At 35.0% G+C, this 20969-nt stretch overlaps 1 protein-coding gene across 11 annotated transcripts in view; it reads right to left on the bottom strand.

The window, feature by feature from the left end:
* Window positions 1-20969, bottom strand: part of LOC145694661 (uncharacterized) — a 392660-nt gene that overhangs the window by 361103 nt on the left and 10588 nt on the right. For 9 of the 11 annotated variants that reach the window (XR_014133035.1, XM_081771120.1, XM_081771121.1 and 6 more), the window contains exon 2: window positions 6247-6374. Coding sequence is in view for 10 of the 11 variants with exons in the window: in XM_081771120.1 (XP_081627246.1) it covers window positions 6247-6366 (120 nt within the window). In the remaining variant the exon portion in view is untranslated. Of the gene's footprint in view, window positions 1-6246; window positions 6375-11905; window positions 11993-20969 lie in introns of all 11 variants that reach the window. The other 2 variants (XM_081771115.1, XM_081771114.1) reach the window with 1 other exon arrangement.

The raw sequence follows: 20969 nt of genomic DNA, 5'->3' as shown, positions 1-20969 counted from the left end.
TGAAACCGATGATGAAAGTGAAATAACAAGAAATCTACGTAAACGACAAGCAACAAGTCCCCATCCCTCAGTTGAGTTCAAGAAGAAAGGTTCTCTTCATATGCCAGAAATTATGAAAAGCGAAGCACATAGATGTCGACTTCCTGGATGTAAGAGCAATAAAGCCAGAGTTCTATGCAAGGTATATAACTTTCACTTGTGCCTGATAGCTACTAGGAATTGTTTCAAGGAGTGCCACAGCACAATGTAATTATTAAGAACAATATATGTAAATGTAGATGAAAAGATTAAATTTCACGGATATAACAAAAGTTTATTGTACACATTTTAAATGCATATCTATAATTATGTATGTTTTTTTATAATTTACAGCCTTTTGTAACCCTTGTAATAATATATTATGTTTATAATAAAAGAATGATAGAGTAGTTGGAATAAACTTTGACTTATTCTTTAAAAAATACTCTCACAAAAAATTAGCTCGCGAGGTTCAATGTTATTTCTACTGGGAACATTCAATTAAAACACTAAGAAAAATCTGAGTTGATATTTTTTTCTTGAATTGACTTTTACATTCGCTCTTCATCTAAGGAATGCATTTTTGATGACAAAATTCATTTTGGTCTTCTGTTGGGTCTCAGAAAGCTACAGAAAGCCGAAAAGCTCTCAACTTGCAATTCGCAAAGCAAGAAGCTACTCTTCTTCTACTTATGGAAAATATTACAGTTGGTGTGGCTCCGATGCTGAAAAGGAGCATAGAAAAAAAAAGAAAAAAAAGAAAAAAAAGAGTAACCAATCAGAAGAAAGATATCTTAGCCGTTGTATGTATATACGATTGTACAGTTATACTGTATCACATAGTGTCTGATGAAGCCAAAGAGTTAGTTGGCGAAACTGTAATACATGTTGAATTTTAATGAAAATATATAGTTTTGCTCACCAAATAATTAGTTCATATTTATTTATACTTTGTTTGCTTCATTACATTTATAGATTTGTTTTTGCTCAGTAGGCCCCCTCTTTTGTTTCACATAGCCTCAGCTCTCAAAGGAAAAAAAAAATGAAATCTTTGAGTTTTACGTCCCACAGTTATGCCGGTTAGGCTAAAGGAGACGGTGAGGATGAGAGATGAGTGAAATGGTGGAATGAATAAAGTGGGAGGAAACGGGAGAACCCCGAGAAAACCCACGAGCACGGTGTTTGTCCACCACAAAGTTCACTTGGCGAGGGCTGGGATCGAACCCGAGACCCCAAGCACCAGAGGTGAACGCTCTACCACTGAACCATCGTGTCCCCAGCTCTCAAAGGGAAATTAAACGCCAACCAGAGAAATTAACAGATTCATGTTCGAAGCAGTTTTTTTTTAACATTTAGAAGAACTTAAAATGAAATGCATATTTCGGTACAAAGTCGGATCAAAGTCTAGATATTGTAGGTATCACATCATTATACTACTTGTAAAACTAAGGCCGAATGTGAAAAACTAGTAATCAGAATAACTAGTCACGGGATTTAAGCAAAACATCTCTTGTTAATGAGGCGAGATCAATTATTTCCTTAAATATTTTTTCCAAGGTGTAGATTAAATAATGACCTGTCTACTGTCGTGATCCGAGATGTGTTTTTGATTTTGCTTATTTTGATCGAGTGCTTGGAGTTTAGTGTACATTTTCAACACCGAGGTTATATGGAATGTTACCTACAGTTGTGAAATTCGAACCATCATAATGAGTTAAAATTCAAAGCTGTTCCACCGCGAATGGAATCCGGAACCCCGTGACCAAAGACGCCCACCCAAGCCACTAGACCACGCTTGAATAAGCTTATTATTTCTTTAGCACCTTATGATTAAGCTCCGAAGCTAAGGGAAGCGGTGACGATAAAAATGAAAGAAATGGTGGGAATAAGAAAGTGGGGGGAAAACAGGAGAACTCAGAGAAAACCCACGCATACGGGTTTGTCCACTACAAAATATTATTAGTAGTCAGAAATGTATAATATTTTTGTATTTCCTTATAAAGCTTTAGGAATACAAGTGTGTCTGCTACATAATATCTGGACTTGTTAATTATTCTTTCGTTTAATAAGACAAAATACACAAACACATACAAAAGTTCAAAAACCAGGGTTTGCCCAAGTGGGCTCGGCCCGAAAAAAACCTGAAAAAAAAACCACCTTAAACCCCACTTTTGTTTTTGAGCTTTTTGTTAGTATATTATTGGTACAACTAAGGTGATCACAATAAAAGTGATTTATATCAGATTTTGGACTTTCCTTGGGCGAATTAGATACTTTCACGTTAAGGTATACAACATCATTCAAGATAAGACCTTTATAAAGTTCTGAATGCACTGAATGAATGAATGAATAATAATAATAATAATAATAATAATAATAATAATAATAATAATAATAATAATAATAATAAAAACTTACCTTAGATTGAGATAATTATAGAAGAAATTAATGTATGGATTATGCTTATAGCCCGTTTGAAGTAAAACATGCAATTTTATATTTTAGAAAATACTCTCCGTGAATACTGTGCTCGCCGACACGGCGACGCCGAGGGACATTATCCCTCATACGTTGGACGGGTTGAAGACCATAGGTGCCGGTACTACCAGTAAACATGTGCATGAATAAAACTATTAGTATTATTTTTTGTTACCTTTCATGGTAATACAAGTATTCTTCAGTAAAATTAGGTTTTCAACAACAGTTTAGTTCAGTTATTTGTTGCTCTCTTAAAATAAGCGTTCTGTAGAATGAACACCAGCAATAGCGTAAAAAATCTTGTCAAATTTAAGAAGCTTAATGCTCGGAGTTCCGAATACTACGTAACGCTTACTATTTCAAATGCTGAATTCAAACTTCCGTACTGGTGAAAGTTTTGATGTACAGTAAGTATATATATATATATAAACCTGCATTTTTGGGGCAAAAACACGTCGCGAAAGAAGTGCTCGGGAAATTCCCGCAATTGAACGCAGAAGCATCGGAAATGAATACATCAACAATAAAACTGTTTATTTTACGCTGGAAGATATTTAATTTCATTTAAGATATTCTGAAACATTTACTTTATAAAATATGAATCATATCTTTGTTAATTGTTTTAAATTAATTTTCTGGAAAGAACCGTCTTGCAACAAGTGCTCGGGAAATTCCCGTATTGAACGCACGAAGTATCGGAAGTGAACTTCAACAATAAAACCAGTTATTTTACACTGGAAAGCATTTATGTCGTATGACATTTTGAAACATTTATTTTATCAAACATGAAATATATCTTTGTTTTAAATTAATATACTTGGTGTTCATATTTGGCGAATGTCACTGAGGTTCCTGGGATGATTCCATCTACATTTATTTGTTCGTCTGCCTGTACCACACACCGGCCTGTATCCATGGGGAGCTAGAGCCCCTCCCCCTAAATTTTTGCTGGCCTCCTAAAATTTTCACGGTAGGCTTGCAAATGAACTATAATGAGGTAGTAAACTATAATATGATTGAATCGGCCTCCACTACATTTTTGGGCTGGCTACGGACCTGACCACACATACTACAGGGTATCACTTTCGGTCTTTTAAGTTTAAATTTTCAGGGTACAAGCACGAAACACACTAAATTTCCTGTATAGATTTAGGCGGCACACCAACGAAAATTTTAAAATGGCGGCCATCCTTTTCTTCAAAATAGCGGATATCCACGCTACAAACCGCAATTTTTTACCTTTTAAGTCGACATTTTCAGAGTAGAAGCACGAGACACTCTAAATTAGCTGTATATACTTTGGCGGCATTCTAACGTAAAATTTCAAAATGGCGGCCAGTTTTTCAAAACAGCAGTGAATAGAAAATTGTTGCAAGTTGTGACAAGAAACTCTTCAAATATAAATCACATTTTAACACTTACACCACAAAAACATTGAAATATTTCGAAAAACCCAACTAAACCCGAAAAAACCCATATGGGACCAGGTGGGTTGTTTTTTTTTAAATGGGTTTTTTCAAACCCTGTCAAAAACTCACTTCAAACGTTTAACTGCTTTCTAGTGATGACGTAAGAAGTAACGTCGATTTCATTCTTATTCATCTAGATTTACCGAGGCGAAATGTTGGGGAAATATCTAATTTACAGAGTGATGCAGAAAGAGCTATCTGCCATGAAAACAATACCAGCATTTATTATTTAAAAGAAGCAAAGAATGCCTAAATTGAACAGTTAACTTTTTTGAAATCAAACTATTACGTAAAATCAGCGTTTAACTGCTATTATTACCAGTATTTTTAAAAATATTTATATGAACTTGGGCGTTTGAATACACATCGGTATTCTGTATATGCCACTGATGTATGTATTTGCTTGACATTTCACTTACACGGGATGTTTAAGTGTCGAGATCGATCAGTTAGTTGGTTAGAAATTTAACGTTCTTCTCTCATGTCAGTACTGACGTTACATGAAAGTGGGCCAACAACTTAACGCAAAATCCAAGTCAGATGAGCTAACAACAAGAATCGAACCAGGTCGTATGCTAACCAATAGCCGCGAGGCAGCTGTTTGATCATAATTAAGTATATGACAATACACCAAGCGTATTAAGTGTATAGGGTAGCACAAATCCTGGTGACACCTACGTGCGACCCAACATATGTGGTCGCATCGAGCTTATTTGCATAAAAACATCTGATACTAGCATCTTTGTAGTAACTTGACTTGAACCTTTATTCACAAATAATAATTATTCAGAAATGAAAGAATAATATTATAACATCTTTGTATAATTTTCTAGAGACACAAGACTACCTAGTAAACCTGCGAATGCTTCTAAGATGGTTTTAGTTCTTACTTAGTTTGCCAGCTAAGTCAATAAAATCATAATTAAATTAATTATTCTTTCAGAATCGGGAACGTATCGACAACAGAAAATACTACACCAAGTGATATTTTCTAAGTGACAAAATTTTGCAAGACGTATAAAAATATTGAACTCAAAGCTGGCAGCTCAAAAAGTCAGAGAAATATTTTCTTGTCAACTCTCCGTTCATCATTAGCCTTGTTCGATTGTCAGTTGCTCTCTTAATCACTTGTGAGATTTGTTCCATATTGATCAGAATATTGCAAAGTCTCCATACTTTATTGGAAAATTCGAAATGAGCTGAGACAGACAATTTCGAGACAACACGGTGTTTTCTGCAGACAAGACATCTAAAGGGCCTATCCGGTTTGCCATAAGAACCAGACTGTATCAAGTGATTAGGTCAAAAGTCAGGTTGCGTGCTAAATCGAATCTGGAGATTTAAAATCCAGACGTGAGATATTTCAACCACGTAACCTCCGCGTGAGGTGCTCTCGGTAATTCGCAGAATGTTGTATTCATATTTACCTTACATGTTATACATCATTTTTAAGTTCTTCATTATGTCTTTACAATAAGCTTTCAATTAGCCATCTTCTTATTATAGTTCTTGAGATATGTGGACGACTTTATTTATTTTTTATTTATTTATTTATTTATTTATTTTAGTGATTTCCCATTGACGTTAATGTTTATGTTTCGTGAGTTTTTGACTATATTCCATCCATGTTGGGACAATTCTCTGTTGGAATATAGAACCTAGCCATCTCCCTCCTTTTCATTGCTTTTCCATTGAAATTAATGTTAATTGTTTACTACTACTACTACTACGACGACGACGATGATGATGACAACAACGTAGTTACTTGTGGAAGTTTTCATATATTGCGATTATATTAGCAATTTCTTTTTGTTTCGTACAGGAAATAAGTTTATTTCTATGAAAGAACAGTAACAAACGGGGAACGCCCGCATATAGCATTAGAAGTTAATAGTAACTAGTTAATTAAAACAATAGTAGAAACACATTGCAGGATAGTTTTAGGAAGCTCATAGTTTTCGTGTTTATGGAAAATGGCACTGCTCTTATTCCAATGCATGATACCAATATCTCGAGCCAAGACAAGTGGCGTCGTCCTGTAATCTAGCTCTTGAAGGCAGAATAAAATGGTAGGGAACGGCATAGGTTGTGATGTTTGATCGTGCATGATAATCAACACACCTATCAACTGCATCGAATTCAAGGCCCGATCATAGCTTTATAGGCATGTTTTATCGTCAACTATTTTATAATATCTAATAATCTAACGGGAAAATTTATAAACTTCCCAGACGAAACCACACGAACAAGAGAAATATAATTTATAAAATAAAACTCCTACCTCATATTGTAAACTTCTGGTCAGCTTTAAATAAATTAACTGCGCCATTCCTTCTTTTCCAAAGATATCTATGCATTCCATACGGCGGCCAGAACACAGGCGACACGTTTTCCAATCCATTGTGTACTCTGTAAGGGAAAATAAAGATTTAAGCAAATAACAATTTGTTAGTTCACATCTCTCATCTATTTTTACATAAAACTATTCAATAAACAACATATTATTGTGCCAGTGTTATAGATTTACTTTCTTTTATCTTAAAAATTTAAATTAAATAAAATCACAGATCTTGGATGTAGACGCCAAATTGATAAAACTCCCTAAGTTTAGAAAAAAAATTAATCTCACCATCTCCATGGTAACAAATTTTGGCTGAAGACTCCAAATTGATAAAAGCTATATTTTGCAGTTTTATATATATTCAATGTTTATATTCAACGCATTCTAACTCTTTTCCCAGATTCTAACCAAAGTAGTAACCGCTTGTGAAGAATTTATAATCTACAGAATAAGACACTATTCTATTATATATATATTGTAATATCCCATGTGATGATGTAAACAAACAATTTCACATGTCAGTGTTTACAAACACCACCACGTGGTTCGGCAAGAAGACTTCACACCAGAGGGACCAATCACTTGCAGACGACGGCTTCTAGCCCCTCCCACGGAGCAGAAGACGACATCGGAGCAGCAGCGCCACCGCCACCCATGGAACCCTATAAATTGGATGGACAAAGGCAAATCAGTATCACTTTTTTGGTGACCCTCCTCTAGTCTGCTTCGGGACTTTAGGGGTAACCTCACCCCAGGACCTCTAGTCTGCTTCGGGACTACACCTATCCTTTCTCCTGGGTTAGCCTGCTCATGGCTCAGACTGGGAATCCTAACCTCAGCCGCTTAGCCTGCTTCGGGGCTCTGTTGGCCAATTAACCTACCCACTGCTTGCTTCGGAGCTTTGGGCACCTTATTCCACTCCGCTTAGCCTGCACGGGGCTCTGCAGAGATCCTGTCTGCGACCTTACGGTCAAAGACCACCTATAATTAACCTTTGATATTAGAAAGATTAATTTGTACAGTATTTTGTGGTAATAGTTTTTATAGAGAAATTTTATAATAAAATTGGTAGTGGGAGATCGATTGCGGACACTCTTTTTATTAACGCTCTACCTATACCTATATGGGACAAACCTTCCAAATGTAGGGACAAAGTTTTACATGGTAGAGGCTTTGACCGGCTCAGTATCGATCTGAATACTCCCCTACCGGACAGTATTTTTTATTAAGTTGACAGTGAACTCTTTTTTAAGGTATGTGATTTTCTTAAGTGTACAATTAGTGAAATTAGTAACTCGTACTTGATTTTATTTTAGTGCATGCCTCATACTAGTACAGAAAAGGACACTTTTCCGGAGGACGGTGCAAATATAGAGCAGAATTCGCGCCCTTCTTTTAATAAACCACACCTCACTAAATATTCGGGACACGTTACGGAAGACCCAGTGATGAAAATTTTCCGATTCATAAAATCATATTCCACGTATTCCTACATCGTTTGTTTTCCAGAAAATTTTCCGATTCATAAAATCATAGTCCACGTATTCCTACATCGTTGTTTTCCAGAAAATTTTCCGATTCTTAAAATCATACTCCACGTATTCCTACATCGTTGTTTTCCAGAAAATTTTCCGATTCCTAAAATCTTAATCCACGTATTCCTACATCGTTGTTTTCCAGAAAATTTTCCGACTCTTAAAATTATACTCCACGTATTCCTACATCGTTGTTTTCCAGAAAATTTTCCGATTCATAAAATCACACTCCACGTATTTCTACATCGTTGTTTTCCAGAAAAAATCAGGAAAATTTTCCGATTCATAAAATCATACTGCATTTATTCCTACACCGTTGTTTAGCCGTAAAATTTATTTGTATTAAATATTGTCTGAAAAAAAGTTTTATGAAGTTAAAATGTAATGGTTCTTCATTTCTGCAAAAATGTTTCAAAAACGTCAATGTGTTCTTCCCTCAAAATTCACTTTTGATCTTACAAAATCATATTTCGTAAGACGAAGTTTTCACATAGCTCTACTACTTTTCTGGATTTACAATCTTCCAACATATATAAATAAGTAGAGATAATATAAAGTAACTACTGTAAATGTTTGACTACCCAACATTAAAGCTTAAGTAACTCATGAAAACAAATACTGAACATTTTCTGCAAATAAACATTTATTTATTCATATATTCATTCAGAAGAGATAGTAAAATGTAACTATGTAACTAAAAGCTTGTGTAGTTGTTCTTCTATTAAAATAAAAAAAATTAAAAAGCTGCGCTATTAGTGCTGCGTTCTAGAAGCAACAAGTAATTTCGTTTTAATTTACAAAATAAAAATATTTATTTTTGTTATATATGTACTTGTTCTAATGAATAGTTATTATTTTTAATACATTTTATACATAATAATTGTAGTTTTACAATACAAAATATAAACTATAAGATATTGATTATCAAAACTCCAATATTTACCTAAAGTAACTCACCAAATATTGAAAATATTATGGAAATTAACATTTACTCATTACATTAAAAAGTTGTTTTACTTTTTGCTTCAAAATGATGAAAATTTTCCGACTCATAAAAAGTTCTTCAATTTTTCCATAGAAGACAGAAAATATTTCGATTCATGAAAAATTGTTTCACTTGTTCCTACATAGTACTGAAAATTGTCTGAGCTACGAAAATTTTCAGATTCTTTAAACGGTCTTTCACTTTTTAACATTTCTGTACATAAATTCAATCCATTTTATGATTACTGAGGCATTGTTACTTGATTATTGATATATTTTTTGGAACGGAAAATTTTCCGGGAAAATATAGCGGAAAATTTTCCACCTCACATCACTAGGAAGACCCCGATAGATTCGTTATGCTTTTTGACCACCTTGCGTTATTATATTCTTGGAATGCTGAGAAAAAGAAAGAACTGTTATCAATGTATTTACAAGACATGGCGCTCGATTTAGTACTAGAATTAAAGGCCCAGAACCAGTTAGATGCACTTAATTACGAACAATTAAAGGATAAATTAGTTGACTTGAGTAGACCGAAATTACCGGCATATCGGGCGGAATTTGAAATATTTCAAGTCCAACAAGGTGAAAACGAGCCAATAGATGCGTATTTTCTCAGAAAATTAGGGTCATTAGACAAGTACTGCCTCAGGCCACCGAGGAGCAGAAAATAAATTATTTATCCTTAGGTTTAAAGAAAAACTTTTAGCAAAAAATTGCGTTAGAAACATTTACAACTGCTCAGGCCTTACAAACAGATTTACATAATCATATTAATTATGTTCTTAATGCTGACATTTTAGTATCAATTTTCGTCATCTTAGTATCAATTCTTGTCTCCAATCCGGTAATCAGGATTTTCAAAGTTTCCAGAAGTGGACCCCCACCAATTTCGATTGTCGGTATACTTTTCATCATTCTATCTTACTTGCTAGCAGCACTTGCACCTTCAATAACTTCATCGGTTAAATCTCTTTCTCCCTGTGTCTGACAGTTTAAACAATACCAGCTACCATCATTTCATTTCAATGTTTCAAGTTTTTCCGACGATAATTGTACACAATTTGTACGGAACCAATTTCCACAACATTCACAATTTATGGATATGCTATAATTTGAATCCCTTGTACCTTCACAACAACTATGATTTTCAGGTTCATGTTGATCTACACTCGACTTACTAAATCTCATATTTTCATATGATATCGGCTACACATTCCAAACCTCTCCAACAAAATCTCCACCAATGAATATTTAACAATACCTCATTTGTATAAGTAATAACTATAAATTCTACCAATGGTAATACACACTTTTGTTATAATTGTAAGTATTATACTAATCCTAAAGCTGAAAGTCGCCAAATTGATAATATATTTTTTTATCTTAAAAATTTAAATTATATAAACTCACAGATCTTGGATGTAGTCGCCAAATTGATAAAACTCTAAGTTTAGAAAAAAAATAAATAAACTTACCATCTCCATGGTAACGAATTTTAATTAGAGACTACAAATTGATAAAAGCCATATTTTGCAAAGTAGTAACCACTTGTGAAGAATTTATAACCTCCAGAATAAGGCATCATTCTATTATATATATATTAAATTTTTATAAAATTGTAATTTAACTGATTCATAAGACTCAATTAGAATGTTCAATTTTTATATTGTTGACCCTCTTTATTGTTTTCAGGTAACAGAATACAAATGAGAATTTAACATTCTGAATAAGATGGATGACAGAATGAATATCATTTAAATGAGGAGAAAATATTTACATAAGATTTTACAATATTATTCGCAGGATCCCTCTCCTTTATACATATATAATGTGTGTGTGTGTGTGTGTGTATGTGTGTGTGTGTGTAATTTTCACAACAAGAATTCCACTACTTTTTTGTAGTGAAATAACAACATTAAACCTTAACTTTGCTTGTTTGCATTGAAAAAAACAAAAGAAAAGTGAAAAGAAAAAAATCTATCTTCTCTGTTTAAAGTACCTCATTGCAGTAACATACGCAACACATCTACTATATTCTAGATTGATCGTCTTCCGTTAGGGTTATCTCGAAACTAATCATAAACAAAATGGCACACATCAAATTACAATCCTCCTCTTTTAACAACATTGCATTTCATGACTCCTCATGACTCTAATTAACACTTAAGCTGTCTCGTTGAATGTATTGGTTAAATGAGCGATAACATTCCCTTTACTACATTATTCCACAATCACACGCCTTCCCAATTTCAGAATTAGAACGAACTAGTGGCAGATATGAGGCATCGCTCTGTATGGCCATAGCATTGAATATCCAATTCAGCCACAAAACCAAATATGATGAAGTAATAAAATATGAAATATGTACAAGTGGACATGCATACACTACAAAAAAAAAAAAAAAAAAAAAAAACTACCGGACAGCAACTTAAAGTTAAATGACAACACGTATCACTTGTTGCGAGGAGAATTACAGAAACAAAGATTGAAAACAAAGGTTGAAGTGCCCAAGAAAGAAAGAAAGATAAAAATCCATTTGATATAACAGATCAGTCTCTCACGAATAAGTGCAACAAGCTGATGCCGTAAGCGCATCTACAAATGAAGTAACTATTCTACCGTTTGATATCATAAACCAAATCCTTTTTACATGACTGATTCAAAATTTTAAAAAATTAAACAAAAAATATGCTTAAGGTTCCAGACTTAATTTAATTTCTGGACTTCCCACGCTCATAAATACGATTTAAGCTATTTCAGAAGAAGGAAACATGGGAACGGAAGTTATGCAAGGTTTCCATAGCAACGGAAGTTATGCGAAATCGCTATCATTGTTCTAGAAAATTCTAACATTATATTAGTAGAAAGATAATCAGAGAATGTCGGAGATGCCGTGCACAGTTTAACCCACAAGTATCCATTACTGTCAACACACAAATAGAATACTAAACACTGTTACTCGAAGTTACTTCAGTAAAGATTATTATTATTATTATGGCAGCGTTGAAGTCGCCATCTTGGTTTTAGCTATTTCGAATCTGCGTGTCTAAAAATTTAAGTAAAATTTGGGTTACCTGAGGTGCTGAGGTTTTCTTGTAGCTTACACACTGTCGATCAGCTTCGGGATTCCACCAAATTTCACTCCCATGCGGAATTGATGCCTATAACGATATCGTTATATCAACCTTTTAACCAACCCTCGAATTTCCAATGCCAATTCTTAGAACTAACGCCTAGCCAGTCGATATTCACAGAAGAGCGAAACAATGGAATTTTTCTACCCAGAAGGTGCCTCTATCATCAAGACATTTCAGCACCTCTCGCCGGACCGTATTTGGGAAGGTATTTGTTTGTTCCCTCACTCACACCCACGCAAAGCTGAATTTCTAAGCAACAGCAGTGGATCATATGTCATAATGTGCATTTTCGCAAATAATTATTAATTATTTACACTATTATGTGAGTCAATATGATTAATGTACTCTCAATCAAGGATAATTAATCAATTATTTCTTATTATCGAAGCAGTTATATAAAAACTTAATGTTTTGTGCGAACTATTTTTTATGCTAATAACGTATCAATGAGCCTCCATTGTGTTAACGAAGAGAGCAGCCAGGACTTGGCGCGAGAGTGCAATTTGGACATCCAAAGAGATGAGAGCACTCGACGAACACTCCTATTTTAAACTAGCGTTAAATACAAGTGCCATAAGTTTTATTACAATTTTTCGTATTAAGCTTACCAGTAACGTGTAGACATGAAAAGGCCTCTAACATATCTAAGTTACCATCACCAACAAAATAATGCAACGGGATTGACTGTGCTAGTCACAATGGAACTAGCATGTGGGAGAAGCAAAAGGATCCCAAAACCTGTGGATGGATTTTTCATTTTTGTGAGCAATGCTTGTGTTTGCCGGTCAACTAACTTTCGTAACCGTGAATACGCGCGCGGAAATATTAATATTCGGTCGTCGCGTAATACGGGGCCACATCATTGCAATTTGAAAAGGTATCTTAGTGCTGATAAAATGTAAAGTGCCACAATATGTGAAAAGTTTAAAATATACATATTAATTATATTTTTGTGTGAATTAATTAACATACAAGTGACGTAAAAAGTGCATGTTATATAATAATATTTTGTGTTAGAGCATACGTATTATGCATGTATTTTATTTATTATGTTTGCAGTTTCAGCAGTGCAACAGGTTGATATTGTTTTGCATGAAATACAACGGAAATATACGTCGCACCCAGCGTTCCCCGAACACTGACCGTATACTGGGTAACCACGAACGGAACAATCAGTTGATTCAGCTGAGGTGAATACAGGGAGTAATCACGAACACGATACATGTTAATAGTCCATGGTTCGAATCCTGAGTTTCACCAGTTTAGTTCTTAGTTGGTTAATGTTTACTTATAGGTTGGTATTTCATAGTCCAAAATTCTGTTTTCTTACATGAATCAGTATAAGGACGTTTTCGGATCAAACCCGATACCATTAAATCTGTATACTCAAATGATAGCCCATAGGAACGAACCTCAGTACAGTCATATATGGTTATATATGGCTTATCCCGCTACTTTATCGCTACTTTATCGCTTTGGGCAGGAATTCCTCCCCTCAGGTACACCTTGTCTCAAAAAGGTTGAGCGTATTCTTTATTGCTGTTTCGGGGCAAAAATTTTCTAAGCCCAACTTCAGGTATCTTCGGAAAAAAGTAAACCAGGTTCGAACCTCGAAGCCATCCTTTGCAATCGGGAAAAATTTTGCAGATGTGTTTTTCATTTTTTAAATATAATAAGACTTGTTACCAATTGTATATATAAAAAAAAAACATTGATTGAAATACTTAATGATACAATATTTCGAAACTTTGTATTAATGTCAGCACATGCTTGTTTGTCATTTAGCTCTCCATACGTAATGGAACATTTAGATACGTAAACGAATCTTTCCATATGTAAAAGAATGCTGAAAGTTAAGAGATAGAACATAAGTCTCGCCTGAGTACTAAAATAAAAGTCAAAGTAGAACAAAAACAGCGTTTGCAGTGGATATGAATATCATAATTATCTAGAGAGCCGCTATACATCGCTAGGGCATCTTCCGAAGAGTGCTTGTGTTAGCTCAGCGGTAAGCCGTTGGATTTCAAATCGTAAGGTTAAGAGTTCGGTTCCCATCTGAGTCAATTTTTATTTTATGAAATTCTATTTTCCGCAATGCATGAAAAATTATATAAAAAAATTACATTAAAAACATTAGTTATATATATATATATATATATATATATATATATGAGAATGTTAAATACAAATTAAGAAAATCGTTTAATAAATAAATTATGTAGTGTATTTATTTGGAACTATTTGTCATATAAAAGTTACTTCTCAACATTCATATTGCAGCATGTCATTTATGTTCTTGAAAAATTATCCGAGGCATAAAAAGAGGGTATAAACAGAGAATCTAAAGTCGGAACGCTCGCAAGAAATTCATGAACCCCATAGGTCACGTGAACAGACTGGAATTGTCCTTATGAAGCATGCCACAGCAGAAAGTCTTTACATAGATTTTCAATTCAATACCTGATATATGGTTTTGCAATGTGGAAGTGGTGATGCCTGGGTCGCTCACTCTGTATTTATATATAATTATAAAAGTGGATGTATGTGTGTGTTTCAACATAATCCTGATACGTCTAGAGCAATTTTAACAATATTTCTTACAGACTGGAAAAGAGTACTGTCGGGATACATATCAAAAATGCTAGAAAAGGATCGATATTAGTAACGAATCCATAGTTTCGTGGTCGCTTAGGTAAATAGTTCTACTTTCAATTCAAGTTTAATTAACCTCCCATTAGCACCCAGGGTGATTACGTACCGACATAAAAGTAAAGAAATCAACCGATATTACAGCGTGAGCAAAGAAACAGTACTTGATTTTAAAGTGCCATATAATTAACATTTAATTGAATATTTACATGAAATTTAGTACAGAGCTCAGTAAACTCAAAGTATTTTCCCATCTATCTTTTCAGAATCCTAGTTCTGACCAGGGCAGCTAGAGGGCAGTAACATCGAAAATGGCGTTCACCCCACAGCAACGAAGCTGGTGCGTTTACAATTTGCAAAAACAAGAAGTTTTGTGAGAGTGCAGCGTGATTTCAAACGACAATTTAATGCTGATCCAACCACACACAAAAAATCCATTGTGTAGTGCCATAGAACGTTTATTGAGATGAGGTGCATTTGTGATCAAAGAAAAGGACATTCAGGGCGACGTCCAGTCTCCGAGGATACTGTGGAGCGCGTAAGAGCAGCCTTCGTACACTGATTAACCAATAGATGTAATAATTTTTTAACCTCTTATACACAAAAGTAAGTACTTTTATTTAAAAAAATACACAAATAACTAACAAAATTGTATGTAGTATTTTTACTTCATAATATCACACAACCTCTTTTTGAAACAATGAGAGAAATATATTTATATGATAATCTTAAAGGCTGCACATCAAGAGCTTGGTTTCGGGTAGTTCTGCACATTCTTGAAACTTTTTAGTCTTAACTTTCAATACATTTTATGGATATTTCGAACAAATTTTTCATTCATTGATCACATATGTAATAATCTGTTACCACCTATCAGATGCTTCGGATCTGCAAAATCGGTAAAATTCCGAATTCTATAATGCACTGACTTTTCTTAAGCTTGTCTAGAATCGAGCAAGTACCGAATTTTCTGTTCATGGTTCATATGCGTAATAGACCGTTCGTCTGATCGTGTCGTTTCCTAGGCTTATAACCACCATCACGGTTTACCCAGTCCTGAAGGTTTCTGAATTTTTAACGGCAGGAATTCAACTTTTCTGTTTAAAAATAACCATGGAATACATTTAAGAAGAGTGGAAAGAATCAGTCACTGTTTCAATTCATAAGAAAGGCGACAAAATTTATTGTAATAATTAGCGAGGCATTTCTTTTAACATTATATTAACAAGACTGATTCCATACGCCGATGAAATTATTAGAGATTATCAGTGTGGATTTAGGGAAATCGATCAACTATCGACCAGATATTTACTATTCAATAAATACTCGACAAGAAATGGGAATATATTACCCAGTACATCAGCTCTTGATTGATGTAATAAGATTTACAACTCGGATAGGAAGGAAGTATTGTACAATTCTTACAGAATTCGGTAGTAAGACTATTCATGGCTTTCGATTGATTTTTTTTTAACAAAAGAGACACTGACCAAAGCTTAAAACCCAGTTTATTTTAAATTATAATTTGTAACTAATAATTTGTAAGATTTTTTTCGACAGTGTCTGAAGAAGGATATGCTAGATATCCGAAACAGTTACAAATTATAATTTAAAATAAACTGGGTTTTAAGCTTTGGTCAGTGTTTCTTTTGTTTAAAAAAAAAAAAACGAATTTGGAATACCGAAAAAGCTAGTTAGATTAATTAAAATGTGTTTAAATGAATCCCAGAGTAAAGTGCGAGTAGAAAAATTCTTGTCCATGAGCTTCAACATCGAGAATGGTCTGAAACAAGGAGATGTGTTATCGCCATAATTATTCAGCATTGTTCCGGAGTACGCTATAAGGAAAATTAATGATAGCAACCAGGCCCTAGAGCTGAATGGTATTCACCAGGTTATGGCGTATGCGAATGATATAAATTTAATAGGGGATGATAGGAGAACAATAGGAAGAAATGTATAGGCCTTACTAAACGCTTGCAGCGACATTGGTTTAGAAGTAAATGCAGACAAAACTAAATGGCAGTTCACCGGGATCGTAATACGGCAAATTGTGGATGCGTTAAAATATCAAATAATACTTTCGACAAAGTGGATACTTTCAAATATCTAGGATCAATATTACCAGACCAAAATCATATCCACAAAGAAATTAAATGTCGACTGAAATCAGGAAATCCGTGTTATTCAGTTCAAAATGTCTTGTCGTCGCGAATTCTGTCGAGGAATTTAAAGCTTAAAATACATAAAACGATAATCATGCCTATTGTTCTGTATGGTTGTGAAACATGGTCGCTTACGATGAGGGAAGAACGCAGACTGAAAGTATTTGAAAATAAAATCCTGAGACGAATATTCGGACCCAAGAGGAACGGGAATGGGGGAAACTTCATAACGAAGAACTGCATAATTTATACGGTTTACTAAACATCATTATGGTCATCACGTCTAGGAGGCTTAGGTGGGCAGGTCATGCAGACAGAATGGAAGAAGGTAGGAACTCTTTCAAAGTTTTAACTGGAAATTCAATCGGAAAACGTCCATTAGGAAAACCTAGGGGCAGATGGGAGGACAATATTAAGATGGATCTTGTAGAAATAGGAATACAAAATAAAAAGTGGATCCAGTTGGCTAAGAATAGAGAGCTTTTGTGAACGCGGCATTGAACCTTCGGATTCCGTAAGCCATATATAGAGAGAATATATTTAAGTTAAGCACAGCTGCAGAACAACCATGAGTGAGTTGTTAGTTTTTGCACTTCTATCGGAAAGTCCGGGAATCAACCCCGAATACGAGCATTTTGACAAAAGTTTTTCTTCATGCAATCTGTGAATGTAGAGATAGTGCGTGTACTGTGAATCCTGGCCGACTTCCTTTATCGTTTTTAAATCGTTATTACTACTAATTACCAGCATTGACGGATTTACCAAGGGGGTTAGGGTGGGGATGTCTTACAGGTTGAAGCCTGTACTCCGAAATTACGGAATTTCTAAAATAATCAGAATATTTGTTATGCCTTTACTCATAAACTTCAAGCTCTCCTCAAATAAAAATTAGGTATTTTTAGAAAAACTAAACATTAATATGGAAAAACCTCCCAAAATACTTTTCTAAATCCGCCACTGATTATCAGTATAAAATGCTCTTCAAGGTTGTATCCGGGAGATTATTGCTGAATACAAACAAAACGAAATATTAGTTATGCCTATACTCATAAACTTTAAGCTCCTCCCAAATGAAAATTAGGAAATTTTAGAAAAAACAAACATTAAGCAGAGAAACACCTCCCAAAATACTTTTCTGAATCCACTACTGATTATTTCTATAAAACTGTATGCAAGGTTGTATACGGAAGATTATTGCTAAATCTTTGCACAGCTACAGTATAACAAAAATGTGGAAGTACGCTCTGACAAATATATTGACAAACGTACGCTCTGACGGATATATTGAAAAACATAAGTTTAACTTATGTGCTAGAAGCTAGAGTAGGGCTACTAATCTCTAAGAAATGAAACACGGATGACTAAAAAGAAATGACGTAGAGAATAAAAAACGTCGATAACTCAGAAGTTAAAATAAAGTTAAATATCCTTTACAATTGCCCTCAAATACTACGTACTGTATGTTTACTTTAATTCATAAAACATGTGTTCCATCCATCCTGATAGTGAATTCCAGAGGAAAATATAATATTTAGGTCATGAAATCTTATTTAACTTTAGAGTATACTATAAGAAAGCTATTCAAATAGAAAAGTCATGAAAATGAAAAAAGCCAAAATTTCCAAAATTCTCGTTTTTTTCCCCAAAAAAGCTGTCTTTTTATGTGCAAAAAACCATCGATTGAAAAAAAGCCGGCTTTTTGCATCTCTACTCAGGAGAGACTTATGTTCTATGTCTTAACTTTCAGCATTCTTTTACATATGGAAAGATTCGTTTACGTATCTGAATGTTCCATTAGGTATGGAGAGCTGAATGACAAACAAGCATGTGCTGACATTAATACAAAGTTTCGAAATACTGTATCATTAAGTATTTCAATCAATGTTGCTTTTTTTTATACAATTGGTAACAAGTCTTATTATGTTTAAAAGAAGAAAAACACATCTTCAAACTTTTTCTAGATTGCAAAGGTTGGCTTCGAGGTTCGAACCTGGTTTACTTTTTTCCGACGTTAAAATTTTCGCCTTGAAACAGCAATAAAGAATGCGCTCAACCTTTTTGAGACAAGGTGTATTTGACAGTAAAATTTGAGTCGTACAGTTGAAAACATTGCTGCATTACAAACACAATGAGGTACGAACTATGATCCTACAATAAAGACTCTAGAGCTTATTGAATTACAATACATTAGTAGTGATTAGGAAAAAAATGGGTCCGGAAAAAATAGTAAATGAATTCTAGTACCAAGACTATTAACCCCAGTATCATGGTTCATACCTCGTCTTGTTCGGAATGACGCAAAGTTTCTTTTTGGTAACATTCGCATGTTACCAAAAAAATCCTTTTTCCCACTTTGGGCAAGAACTGTATTGCCTTAGGTACATATTAGGGAAATTTGACTGGTACAGTTGCAAACACTGCTCCATTCCGAACAAAACGAGGTATGAACCATGATTCTATACGATAAATTGTCTCGATGCAATAGCTGCTTCACTGAAAGTCTAAAATTTACCTTAAAAAGTGGAAATCTCAAAAAGGTTAAAGTTCATTTTTTTTTCATATTTTCGGCAGCCTATAACTTCGTAAGGTAGCATTTGTACATCCAGGTTGGTCTATACTTTTTGTCTCATCTTGGTGTCAGGAATCATCTCCCCTAACGTCGGTGCTGTTTTGAAACACCTGTATATACAGGGTGAGGCAGAGGTCTGGATATACCCCTATAAAAGTCGAACGGCGTGAGAACGCTATGGGATACTATGGGTGGGGACGCAACTTGTAGGAGCTATCGTGCCAACGGCGGCCATCATGAAATCCGACATCTTGAATTTGGGTTAGTTTTTCAAATGGGAAAGGGGTTATTTCGGACATTACATTATACTGCCTTTTTCGGGGGAATACACCTGTGCAATCCATTTTGCGATATCTTTATTCGAGTAGGAGTTATGACTTGTTAAAGTTTAAAATTTGCAAGGAGGTGATCAATTTTCTTTAGTTGCAGGTAATCCACAATGGCACCTACATGGAAGAACGCTATTGCATTGAAATTGTGTTAATGAGTGGTGGGCGAAGTACCAGAGTGATTCCTGCTGACTTCAATGAACGGCGTCATAAGAGAAATAACACTTCACACATGACAGTTTCCAAGTTATTGGACAAATTTCGTGCAACATGTTCTGTGGCGGACAAGCCACGCAGTGGACGTACAAGAACAGCCACCGACGAGTAGGCTGCAACAGCAATTGTGGCATCGGTTGTGAGAAATTAACATCGCAGTACGCGCCGGTTATCAGCAATATCCGGTGTCAGTCAGCGTCAGCACACACACACCAATAGAACCCGTAGAAGTTACAGTTGCAACATCATCTTTCGAAGGATGACCCTGATCGGCGGTTACAGTTTGCAGAATGGGCTCTGGATCAGTGAGACAGTAATCCAAACTTCATACAAAGGTTATTCAGTGGTGAAGCTAATTTTTGTGCAAGGTGAGGTAATGAAACAGAATCACCGTTACTGGTCAGATGCAAACCACTCGTGGATGGATCCCTGTAAAGATGCTGGTGGTGGAAAAGTGATAGAACCTTGAATGGGGAGAGGTATCTTAACATGCTCCGTGATTGTGTGTTTCCAACGTTGTTGAATCCGCAGGGTGATTCCCAAACCTCTTTCGAACAGGATGGTGCACCTCCCCACTACGCTACTCATTTCACAGTTTCCAGGCAGGACGGCTTCTAAGGAATAGCCACCACGGTCACCTGATCTCACATCTCCTGACTATTATCTATGAGATCATTTGAAATCAATTGTGTATGTGGTAAAAATCAACAATGTAACCCATCTCTGCCGGCGGATTGAAAAGGTGTTTCCTGACTCCGCTGACCCACAGAGCTGCAATATGTGTAACAGGACTGGCAAAAAAGACCCGATTGTGTATCCACAGGTCCCCTTTCCCATTGAGTTGCAATAAAGACAAAAAAAACAACGTGCACTGCAGGGCTCTAACCCGCCTTAACTCGCTAACGCTCGCTCGGCAAAACTATGTGAATTAAATATTAAACTCTGGTACAGGAAAGAAAAACCTTACTGCTAATCTATATGAGGGCACCTGTGTCCTAGAACCTTCCCATTCTTTTACGATTTGCGTACAAATACCGCATCCGGGCGTACGTATAACAACTAAAAAGCAAAAA

This window comes from Thermobia domestica, chromosome 9 (assembly GCF_964235325.1).
Source record: "Thermobia domestica chromosome 9, izTheDome1.hap1.1, whole genome shotgun sequence".
Classification (NCBI taxonomy): domain Eukaryota; kingdom Metazoa; phylum Arthropoda; class Insecta; order Zygentoma; family Lepismatidae; genus Thermobia; species Thermobia domestica.
The sequence above is the reverse complement of the archived record's forward strand: the minus strand, read 5'-3'. Positions and strand labels throughout refer to the sequence as shown.